The sequence below is a fragment of the Silene latifolia genome, chromosome 4, assembly GCF_048544455.1.
Source record: "Silene latifolia isolate original U9 population chromosome 4, ASM4854445v1, whole genome shotgun sequence".
Lineage (NCBI taxonomy): Eukaryota > Viridiplantae > Streptophyta > Magnoliopsida > Caryophyllales > Caryophyllaceae > Silene > Silene latifolia.
Window position 1 is genome coordinate 28,657,196 of NC_133529.1, and position 12,937 is coordinate 28,670,132.

At 35.1% G+C, this 12,937-nt stretch overlaps 1 protein-coding gene and 1 long non-coding RNA gene across 2 annotated transcripts; one reads left to right on the forward strand and one right to left on the reverse strand.

Moving 5' to 3' along the window:
* The first annotated feature begins 6,651 nt into the window (after positions 1-6,651).
* Positions 6,652-8,321, forward strand: LOC141651295 (protein FAR1-RELATED SEQUENCE 5-like). Its single transcript, XM_074459014.1, has 4 exons — positions 6,652-6,787; positions 6,881-7,177; positions 7,284-7,636; positions 7,701-8,321. Exons 1-4 carry the CDS (start codon positions 6,652-6,654, stop codon positions 8,319-8,321), a joined length of 1,407 nt encoding a protein of 468 aa, XP_074315115.1.
* A 3,806-nt stretch (positions 8,322-12,127) lies between these two features.
* Positions 12,128-12,642, reverse strand: LOC141652171 (uncharacterized). Its single transcript, XR_012547003.1, has 3 exons — positions 12,555-12,642; positions 12,320-12,457; positions 12,128-12,224 (listed from the first exon to the last, which is right to left on the reverse strand). It is a non-coding gene; the product is annotated as an uncharacterized LOC141652171 (long non-coding RNA).
* Positions 12,643-12,937: the final 295 nt, after the last annotated feature.

Sequence of the window (12,937 nt, forward strand, 5' to 3'; positions counted from 1 at the left end):
ATGATGATATGAGTGAGAGTTGATGGTTGAACAAAGCATGAAGGAGGACGACCAACTAGGCGGTTGATGGCTTACATTAGCATCTCAACCAACCATTGTGAGTCTCCTACCCCTATTTTCACTTTGTTTTTATCTCATGTTGAAATAACTTGTATAACATTTAGTTTAGAGCATTTAAAGAGTCATTTTGGACTGTTTGACGGATAAGAGTTGTTGAGTCCTAGCACCACCAAAGGACTCACACCTCGGTAACATTGAGGTGACTATCTTTTTTGCTCCCACCATAAAGAATCCAAAATGACAACTTACTTTTCATGCATTGCATTGCATGCCTTGTGAATAAACTTCCCTATTGTTTGCACTAGAAATAGTGTTTTGTTTGGTTTGGGGAAGTTCATTCATAGGCAACCCGAGTTAATTTAAATTAACTCTCCGACTAATCGAAAGTAAGCATCATATAGCATAGTTTAGTTTGCATCATATGTAAATACTTATCATATGTAAATATTTTCCATGTAGTATGCATTTAGTGTAGAATTCATGCATTTCATTTAGTTTCATGCATTTGCATAATTTTCTATCGTCTTGTCCATTGAGGACAATATCCATACTAGTGTGGGGATGAAAAATTCTAATATCTAACACTTATTTCAAAAAAATAATAAAAATTTTAAATTTTAAAAATCCAAAAACATGTCCTTTCTTTTGTAGTATAGAATTATATATATATTTGTTTATGTGTATATCACTCTTATCACATTGGGACGACTACACCACATTCGAGGCATGAAGGATATAGAAGACCGCATGGTATGATCTTTCCAAATCTCCTTCCTTCTTTTTATATGTTAATGACAATGTGGCTATATTTTGATTGATGCGGTATGAACCAATGTGCTGTTAAGAGTTTGCATTTAGTTTACATGGCATATTAGTTGATAGTAGCATATGTGTTAAAGTTGTATATATGTTAGTTGCATCATGGCATATAGTTGCATATTAGAAAATTTTGTGAAAATGCCTATTTGGGAAACTTGACAAGTGCATATAAGGCCCTTGTAGATAATTTTTCTCCTTGAGACTTTGTTTGCTAGAATACTCTCAAGACACCCTAAGATGTGTCATACTAGTATCTTTTGTCCCATGGTCTAAGGCCTAGTCAAGGGTTTGCATGTGTGTCACCTATCCAACCTTATGATGTGATATGGAATTGATCCACTTATCTAGGGGACCTTGGTTGACTTGGTGGTTTGGCAACCCAAAAATACTTTTCATTAATAAGTTTGAAGTGCTCATTTCAAAAGTTTTGTGATGTGGAATCGTTTTTAATTGCCAAAGAGACCTAAAAATGTTTTGAATTGTTGATATTGCCGAGAAATTTGATGGAGGAGTACCACTTCAATGTGCTTTGGTGCGGGATCCATAGAATTGGTCCCCCATACGGTTGTGAATTCGGCCGCCCAAAGACAAAGTGACTATCACCCCAAGAGCTATTATCTAGAGGTTAACCGGTTGCCTAATAAACGATTGGCGAAAGCAAAGGACACTAGCAAATGAGGGACAAACCCCATCTCAAAGTTTTGAAATGTGAAATGCGGAAGTTGAATTGAGGTCAAACTTTGAAAGTTAGTCAAATCCACTAGTTTTGTTTTGATTGACTTGAGCACTCCATTCCCAAAAATCATTTTTGTTATGCCACCTTGTTGAGCTTGGGATGATCCTTGGCCTTTACACTTGTAGAGAATCCGAGATTTGTCATGTCATATGCCACTAACGTCATAAGAATCATCATTCCACCCCCATCCGATCGCCCTTGACAAAAGCATTTAGCAATTGTGGACAAAAGTAGCCTAGTTTAACACAACTTGGAGGTGACTTGTTTGTATACTCTTGGACTTAGTAACTAGGAGAACTAATATTTATGATGGAGTGTGTGCCCTTGAATTGCTTCCCTTGTAGAAGATTTTCGCAACTTAGATGAGGAAAGTGACTATTCTTTTTGTAGATGCATCCTTTTACTTGTTCATGTGTGCTTAAATATTTGGATGTATCGCCATTTTGGCAAGCCCCACCTTGCCTTGCAAGAAGGCATCTTACCTCATAGATGTCTTATTGTGAGTTGAAGGGGCGGAGTGAGACCCGTTAATTATCTCACATCGGCTAGGTTATAAATAAAGGTCATAGTTTTAGTCACCTCTTTACTCGGGACGAGCAAAGGTTCGGTTTGAGGATATTTGATGTGACTCATATTTACACACATTTAGTCCCCTAACTAGCCTCATTCTTATGCTTTCTTGCATGCATTAGGGCCGTTTCTTATCTTTAGCTTCCTACTTTGTATATTCTTTGAGGTTTTGTGTCCTTGGTAGGAGAAGAATGCTAACCTTGCTTTTATGGAGCAAAACGGAGCTAAATGGATCGCATCTAATGACTAAGCAACAAACAGGAGACCAATACTAAAGGCCTAAGTCAGTAAAACATGTATTTGGGCAATGATGAATGACCCCCAATGCTCCTCAACGATCCCCACGGATCATGAGGCAGCCAATTGAAGAAGAAGACAAACTGATCCATGAGACGGCCGTTCCAAGCTTGGCCCGAGCGTCCTGAAGATCAAGACGGGCGTCCCAAGACTCAATATGACACCCCCACATACCAAGGTGCCTTACCAGGACCACCCTAATATGAGAGACCGTCACCATCTCGGTTACCCGATGCAATGTATATCAAATTGACCATAAAGAAACATACTTTAGATAAATAAGTTTAAGTGATTACATATCCAAAACCCAAAACTGTAAAGTGACATACATCTGTTCCAAATTTCGAACCAACTGAAAGAAATATAAGTTCAAGACATAGCGGAAGACTCTAGTGACACGTGATGACTCCATCCTAGTTGTCCCTCGCGCAAACCATCTTATACCTGCTCAATAACTGGTCACCGTCCCCGAATGGATTACTACAGTTTTTAAAACAATTAACGGGGTCAGTTTACTGCATAATCAAAATAAGACAAGTACGAAAAGATAACCAGTTGTTTACCATCCACCTCCAACTCCCAATCACATCATGTAACTGACTACACACTAAAGTGTGTAGCCCTGCCAGTGGGGGACCGCAGCCTTGCCCACCAAATCCCCGCTCATCAACGAGCGATAACCCTATTCATTAATGTGCACATCCTATCCTGTGGCGGGTTCCAAAGAGGGAGAAACTAGGGCGTGAAACCACTCCCGCAAGTGACTCCACTCAGCCGAGGACGCGCCTCGCGAACATCACCAACAACCATCACAACACCAACACCAATCCAACTATAGCAGATAATCACAATATCAATCGTACAACAATTACCACATAATCTCAAATTAATTAAACAGTAAACCGAGTAGGGAAACCCTACCTTCTCATAAGCTGTTATGCCGCGGCCAATCATAAAAATGCACAACGAGTAACACATCATCACCTACAACAACGATAATCAACAATCAACAACACATATGATGACCAAAACCCTAAACCCTAAAATTAACCCAACCTAGGGTTTGCTAACTTATAAGAACAAAAATATATCGACAAGGATAAGACACTTACTATGGCGATCGACAGGGAATAAGATGCTAGAACCCACAATTGACGACCTTTGCCTTGGAATTGATGAAGATGATTAGAGGAGAATGAAACATAGTTTAGGTTTAGGAGGAAATGATCTTAGAAACTGACAATGACTTATATATAATCTCTAATCATTTTAATCAAAACCGAGGAAATAACCCGTAACAGACCGGGTACTCGGTCGAGTATAGAGTATATTCGGCCGAGTATCCCCTACTCGGTCGAGTATTACCATACTCGGCCGAGTATTCCTGGACAGTAGCCTGACCAAAAACACACGACGCAATACTCGGCTGAGTAAACCATATTCGACCGAGTAACAGACTTAGAAAACCATAGTATTACAGTCTTCCCTCCTTAAAAAGAACTTCGTCCCCGAAGTTCCAACTCAGCCTATAAAACATGGACACCTAACACTAACTCCACCAACCACGCTTACTTCCACAACATGGCTCACGATATCATCTTAACTACAGCATAGTCTCTCAATACTAACTCCATAGTACTATCGAATACCCACAACATAAGTGTTGCCAACTCTGTCTTACTTCCATAACGCTCACTAGCAAACTCAATACCAAGACAATCCACCAAACAAGATCAACACTAAGACGGAATGTTACATTCTACCACCCTTAAAACGAACTTCGTCCTCGAAGTTTACTCATACACATAAACATCATCACCCAATCCATTAACACTATCAAAGTTTACTCACACTCCTAACATCATACTACTACAAGCACTGCCATTACCTGTAATAAAATCGACCATCACACAAATCCATCCTTATTCTACACCAACACTCAAACTTCCAATTGCAACCTGTATGACCATCAAACTCTCTTGTCGCATCCTACTCCTCTTAAGATAAATGTTACGTCCTCGTAACTTACTAATACTAGGTCCTTTGCTATACCCCCCATAATCCTCATTACCACCGCATGTCAACGATAACCCACTATAACCTCAACACCTACAACCATTTCTATATCCAGAGCTCTCTTTCTCTAATAGTCCCCATACCTCAATTCATTCTGCACTCCATATAACCTATACCATAAAATCCTCAGCATATCCACTACCCCAAATCTTCAACATAACCGCAAAATGACATACTTATATATATATATATATATATATATATATATATATATATATATATATATATATATATATATATATATATATATATATATATATATATATATATATATATATATATATATATATATAGAGGCAAGATCCGGTGAGTTTGCCACTTTTCGTGAGTTTCCCCCGCATATATAAGCAAATGAGTTGACAAAACCCAATTATCAAAAATTTAGCCGTCATAATCGCGGCGCTTTCTCTCTCTTTCTCCCCTTTTCTCTCTCTTGATAAACACTCTGTTTCATCAAAAAATCAAGCGAATTTTTTTCATCAGTTCTTCAAATTTTGATCAACAAATTTGATCAAGAAATTCATCAGTTCTTCAAATTTGATCAACAATTCGTTCATTATTTTGATTCTTTCAATTAAAACTATCAATTTGTTCATCAATTTTTCGAAATTTTATCCACAATTCTCCGAAAACCCTAATTCTTCAAATTCGACTGAAGGTATTGATATTTCTTCCCTATTTCTGATTTAATAATCGAATAATTTCAGTAATTGAATCAAATAACAAATTCTGCCTTAATTTACGTGTTTTTCTAATAAAATTCACTTCAACGATCTTTCGAATTGAACGATCAAACGCTTACTATGATTGATAATAATCTTGATAATCAAACAACGATGAATTCAAGTATAAATTTGTGACATAATGCTGATATAAAAACTGTTGTTGTTACGTTGATAATTTTTTTGTTCAAATTACTGATTGCATGTAAGTTGTTTTCATATTGTTTTCATACTTGTAATTGCATGTAAAGTTTAAGCGTAATTGCATGTAGGTTTTCATTCATGATATCATTCAATATCTAGTATTTGAATAATTGGATTACAATAATACAATAAGCGCCTTACTGAGTATTAAAATAACTTTGTTATTACATTAAAATAACGCATTAATACTACTTTATAGGAACCGATAGAATAATTGCATTTGTATAATACAATAATCGCATTATAACGTTAAAATAATTTGCATGTAGATTGTTTTTTCCTAATAAATACTACTTTATAGGAACCGACAAAAAAATCCTTACAATAACTACTCTTTAATAATGAAATAACTTTGATATTACATTAAAATAAGTGTGTGTGCATTGTGGTGGACTAGGCTACCAATCTCACTAAAACCCTTCCCCCTCGATAGAATAATTGCATTTGTATAATACAATAAGCGCATTATAACGTTAAAATAATTAACATTTACTGATTGTGTTTTTCATAATAAATACTATTTTATAGGATCGACAAAAAAATCCTTACAATAACTATTCTTTAATAATGAAATAACTTTAATACTACATTAAAATAAGCGTGTGTGCGTTGTGGTAGACTAGGCTACCAATTTCACTAAAACCCTCCCTCTCTCGATAGAATAATTGCATTTGTATAATACAATAAATCGCATTATAACGTTAAAATAATTGCTGTAACAGAGATTGTTTTTTTCATAATAAATACTACTTTATAGGATCTGACCAAAAAATCCTTACAATAACTACTCTTTAATAATGAAATAACTTTAATACTACATTAAAATAACTGTGTGTGTATTGTAGTGGACTAGGCTACCAATTTCATTAAAACACTCCCTCTCTCGATAGAATAATTGTATTTGTATAATACAATAACTGAAATATAACGTTAAAATAACTGCTGCTGCAGAGGTTGTATTGTTTTGTTTTGTATAGAATCTAAGATATTGAAATTAATAATACCATAACAGTTCTCCTGTTTTAATGTTTCCAGGCATTGAAATTAATACTACCAATGCAACAACTTTTTCTACACCTTTTTATTTAATGCTCGAAACAGGAGAAAATACTATCCATAATCTGGGATTGAGATATACTCCCGGATGGCGGTGAGGAGTGGAATAGGATGGTAGAAAATGGTTTCAAACCTGCTCTGGGATTAATGTTTGTAAAGCTGGAGGAGGCAATAGAGTTTTACAATTTATATGCTGTGGCTTGTGGTTTCATACCAAGGAAGTACACACAAACAAGATTCCGTGATGGTTTGATAGACAAAAAATCAATGGTCTGCAACAGACATGGATTCAAAGAGGATCGCAAAAAACTCAAACCTGTTGTTGAATTTGAAAACACAGAAGAGAAAAAAAAGAGGAAAAGGTCTGTAGAGCCAAAGAAAACAAAAATAACAAGATTTGGTTGCAAGGCAAAAACACGGTTTTGTGCTGTATTCAATGACCTTAAGGAGCTAATAGGGTATGCTATTGATACGTTTTATGAAGGTCATAATCACAAGCTCTGCTCACTCAAAGAACGGGAATTCCAGAAAAACGTAAGAACACTTAACCTTTACATGAAGCAGACAATTGTTAACAATTGTAAACTCAACATCGGGGCTACCAAGACTTTTAGAATTAAGCGGAACAATCAAATGGGTATGCAAACATTGGTGCATCTCTCAATGATTTCAAGAACTTCAAAAGAAATATTAAATGTTATATAGGTGAGAATGATCTTGACATGATTCTCGATTATTTAAAGCGCTTTCTCAATCGCAAGATGGCTTTTACTATGCTTACCAAGTTGATGAGGATAATTGTTTGGCTAAACTCTTTTGGGCAGATGCACAAGCAAGAATGAATTATTCCTTGTTTGGGGACACCATCACCTTTGATCCTACTTACGGTACTAACAAGTACCGCATGGTCTTCACCCCATTCACTGGTGTTGACAACCACAAAAAATCAGTGACTTTTGCTGCTGCACTTGTCGATCATGAGAACGATGGGTCATTCATTTGGGTGCTTAAGAAGTTCCTTGATTGTATGGGCAACAAGGAATCTCAGTGCATTCTTACTGATCAAGATCCGACAATTAAACTCGGGGTGCGTTCTGTATTCAAGCAAGCAAGACATCGCTACTGCATGTGGCATATAATGAAAAAACTTACCGATAAAGTTGAGTCACAGATTTGTAAGGAGACAACGGATATGCGGAGTTGTTTGGGATACTGACTTGGAACCCATTGAGTTTGAAGAAAAATGGACTCAAGTGATTAATGACTTTGAGTTGAATGATAATACTTGGTTGACATACATGTATGGCAAAAGGCACAAATGGATACCTGCTTACTTTAGGGATTTGCCTTTAGGCTGCCTTTTGAAGACTACACAAAGATCAGAGAGTCAAAACAGTTATTTCAAAAGATTTGAGAGCATAGACGGCACACTTGTAGAATTTTGGTTGCGTTTTCAGAGTGCAATGGAACAACAACGCTATAATCACAGATTTCTTGATGCTGCAAGTGACAGCACATTGCCACAGGTTTCTTCTAAGACAATGATTGAAAAACATGCCTCTAAAATCTACACACATACTGTTTTCTATGAGTTCCAAGAGCAAGTGCAAATGGCTCCCTGTTCGTGTGCCGTTGTTGGATTTTCTGAGCAAGGAAACATGCACATTATAAATGTTGAAGATGCCTACAGGAAGCATAGAGTATTTCAAGTTATTCAATTTTATAAACATAACTGTCTTTTTACTTTAACATACAATAACTGTGATAAAAGAATACAATAACCGTCTTTTACCATTACAATAATCATGTGAAAACTATACAATAATCACAATTATGCTTTACAATAATTGATGTAGAGTTTATTTGCAATTGTTCTGATTTTTTTCCATAAATATATTAATTTGATAATGCTTTGATAATTGATAATGCTTTACACTTGCCAATTTGTTACAATAATCAAGGATATGCTTTAAAATAATTGGGGAAGAGCTTTACAATAATCAGATACATGAGAGCTTTAAAATAATCAGAGGTATGCTTTACAATAATTGGGCAAACGCTTTACAATAATCAGCTACATAAAAAGCTTTAAAATAATTGCATTTGATCATTTGAATAAATTAATAATCATGTGAAAACTACTTTGTAACATTATATTAAACATAAAAAACTGAAGGACTTCTACCTTGGTGTTAATTGCTAGTCCGCATAAAATAATTCATGTTGAACTATATAATAACTATGATTGCCTTTTAAAATAACTACACTTTGTGCATGCGGGTTGCTCACAATAACGAATCAAAGGAAACAACATGTACGTGCAAGATGTTTGAGAGGAAAGGAATCCTTTGTAAACACATTATATGGATTATATCGGGAAAAGGACTGCAAAGCATACGGGAGCAAAGACATCGAAACTAGATGGACGAAGAAATCATATAGAAAGCCTTTGTATGGATTGGATGGAAAGTTATTGCAAGACTACGATCCCTTTGATTTGAGAAAATTGGAATTATCAAGGGTATGGTCAGAGTTTTATGCAACAATAAGTGTTCTTAACTCGATGCACGATAATCAAATCAAGGAGCTAAGTTTGATGCTTTTACAATTCCGAGAGAAAATAAATCCAACCAAAGAGAGCTTGACAAAGGATCAAGAACTGGAAATGCTCTTAGGTTGTTCAGCAAAATCAAATATTACTGTTCTTCCACCCAAGATTGCAAAAAACAAAGGAAGCGGCATGAGAATGAAATCAAACAAGGATAAGGCAATTGAGAAGGCGAGCAAACCGAAGAGGCTATGTAATAAGCGCAAACAAATGGGACACCATGACAAGAGAAACTGTCCAAATCCGTTTGTTGAGCATGCTTTGGAGGAAGAAGATGAAGAGGAAAACGAAATGGAGGATGAAGATGAAGAAGAAGAATGAAAAATGAAAAATGCATTACGCTTTAAAATAATCAAGATTACGTTTTAAAATAATCCATATTATGCTTTACAAATAACCGCAAGATTGCAAAATAATTGTGTTAGACTTTTTACAAGTAATCGGGGTATACTTTACAATAAGTGTGTTAGACTTTTACAATAATCAAAGTTATGCTTTACATTAATTGATGTTGAATTTTTTTGCAATTGTTCTGATTTTGTTCATTTAATAATACCTTGCGCTATTACAATAATCATGTGAAAACTATACAATAATCACAATTATGCTTTATATATTTCCATAAATATATTAATTTGATAATGCTTTACAGTGATTGATAATGCTTTGCACTTGCCAATTTGTTACAATAATCAAGGATATGCTTTAAAATAATTTGGGAAGAGATTTACAATAATCAGATACATGAGAGCTTTAAAATAATCAGAGGTATGCTTTAAAATAATTGGGCAAACGCTTTACAATAATCAGCTACATGAAGGCTGATAGAATAATTGCATTTGATCATTTGAATAACTGTCTAGAGATATTACAATAATGACTTAAAGGCATTACAAAAACACTAACTTGTTCGATCAACCAATGACACTACATCAAATTTGTTCAAACAATCAATATGACTATCTAAACATTAGATTATCGAACAAATCCATCTAGAATTGTTTGCTAAATCCATCTATAATCAATCAATTGTTCTTTTATGTGTTTCACGAGAAGGACCGAAGAAATTTGTTGTTTTAACCCTTTTCTTCCCCGATCTTTGAATTTTATAAGTTCTTTCTCTACTTCCGATATACTCACTTTGAAAGTTCCCACTTGTTCCAAAAGAGATGCTCTTGACTCGTTGACATCTGACATCAACAAAATAGCAACCATCTCAAGCCATATAGGAATCCTCTCACATTTCTTGTTAACCGCATACAATCCTTGCTCGTGCTTCCCTTCATATGTGAGCATGTGAAACATTGTGTAAAATCCCGATTCCTTATCACCCCTGATAGTCGCTTTCCATTCAAAATCAACATTCACGAATGTAAATGTGTTAATGACAACTCCTTCTTTTCTTTGTTTTCCTTGTCTCCAAAAAGTCGGAAAAACAATTAACCTACAAACATGTACAAAAAAAGAAAGAATTAGAAAGCACGACTATACAATAACAAGTTTAAAACAATACAATAACTTTGTTGTGACAATACAATAATTACGATTGAAAATAGCATTTGTATATGATCAGGAGTTAGAAAAACGTACTGCAATCTTTGCAAGTCTGTAAAAATCGGATTTTTCCCAATCTTTATGCGACGTATGGTCCAGCACATCAACCGTCTCGTTCATAAAGTTCACACAAACACAAAAGTAGTACTTCTCTAAAGACAACGGGATGAAGACAAGGTCCACATCGATCTCAGAGTTTACAACATTTTCACCTAAAAAATGGGACCAAGACTGCACAACCTTGTCTTTCTCGGGTCGTCGATTACATCATCACTATCATTGCTTGCTCTAGCATCTCTTCAAAGATTTCCTATAAATACCATAAAGCGTTAATAAAATTGAAGATAAATGATTAAACATTCTACAGTAACTGAACAATGAAAAACAGATCATACCATATGTTGTGTCCCAAGGAACATCATCACTGGCGCTTCTTTCTCCTTAACCTCCATGAAATTCAAGACAAGCGACCAGGGCGGCTATTACGCGCAACTCGGTGTAATCATCGGGCTTCGTAGAAAGAATATCGACCTATCCAAGATAGCATTGCCCATGAGAAAACAGAAGTTCACTGCAAAGGAGTTAAAAAAAAAAAAGCTTAGTAAATTTTAAAAACAATATTTAAAAAATAACTACCAGCAACAATAAACGAGTTTTTCATAAAACAATAACTATGTTAATGTAATACAATAATCGATTATTGTACTACATTAACATAGTTATTGTTTTATGAAAACTCAGTTATTGTAATTGTAAAAAAACATAGAATAATTGAACTTGTAGAATACAATTATTAGAATAATCACACAAACTTGTTTCTCATTGAGTTTGGAGAAAAATGAACATACTCATCTGCAAGATTGTAATCATCCAAGAAACAATAATCAACAACTTGTTTCTTCTTGCTTGGCATAGCGCGTGTATATCTGCTGTTAGCCCTCATAACTTTTGAAACAACAACAAGATTTGTATCTGCCTTGCCACAGTTTATTGAGCGGACCAAGACCATCAGAGTTCGGTCTACTACCTCGGCCTGATCTAATCATCCCAGCGCTCATAGGTGTACCAGGCATACTCTTTTTCCTAGGCCCCGGAGTACCTACACCATCATCAGGTTCCTCTGCCATAACCCTAAGAGCTTCCAAAGCATCAGCTTCAGCCCTTGCCGCTTCCAACTCAGCTAGCCTACGCTTCTCAAGCAAAACAGGCAGCAAAGGTGCCTTTGTCTTTGTAAAATCATCAACCAAATCCAACAATTCTTTCCTAATTTTGTTGATATTGGCTAAAACCAAGATGGCAGCTATCTCAGCTCTATATATGATCCTTTTCAATGGGTCATGCAACTCAGATTTGAACAACTTCCCAGCATAAAACATCATATGAATCATGACAAAAACACCACAATCCAAATTAAGGACCCTTCCGATTTCCACCCAAAAGCCACATTTACAAATTTGAAATTGCGGACCTCACTGCCTCTTTCAAAACCTTTCTCGACAAGATAACTACCAAATATTTCAACCTGGTTACATTTTTAAATCAAAAATCATCACTAAAGAACAAGAAAAATAACTAAAAGAAGTAGATGAAAACAAAAACTTATAATAAGGTACATACAATAGAGTTGGTAGCCAACACCCAGATACTATCTTCAAAATCATCATATACACGATTGTCAAGATAGTCCACAGTCTTCCCCACAAAGTTAACAACAACACAGAAAAAATGATCTCCAAAATGAACAGGAATAAAAACCTGGCATGATAAAACAGGCGTACATAAACCTTTGCTGTTCTCAACAATAAAATAATCAACAGAAGAAAGAAAGAACAGAAAGAATTGGAAAAATTACCAAATCGGCACCAATGTCAAGAGAACCTTCGCTGTTCTCAATGACAGTGTCCCAAACATTAGAAATTTCCTTTCTGTATAAATCTTTCTCATCAATGACTTTGATAAGCTTAAACAAAGAAGCCTATGAAAAATATTACCACACGATAAGAGAAAATGAAATATCACAATGAAAAAACTTGGTTAACTGAATACAATAACTACTATTCTGCTTTACAATAACTATCACAACAAAAACAGCTTTCATAATACAATAACTGAGTTTTCATAATACAATAACATTGTTATTGTAATACAATAATCGATTATTGTATTACAATAACAATGTTATTGTATTATGAAAACTCAGTTATTGTAACTTGTAAAAAAGACAGAATAATTGAA

Coding starts and splice junctions, on each gene's coding strand:
- LOC141651295 (XM_074459014.1), top strand. CDS start 6,652: ATGGTAGAAAATGGTTTCAAACCTGCTCTGGGATTAATGTTTGTAAAG. Junction 7,178..7,283: donor TAAGCGGAACAATCAAATGG/GTATGCAAACAT, acceptor GATTATTTAAAG/CGCTTTCTCAATCGCAAGAT. Junction 7,637..7,700: donor TTAAACTCGGGGTGCGTTCT/GTATTCAAGCAA, acceptor TTACCGATAAAG/TTGAGTCACAGATTTGTAAG.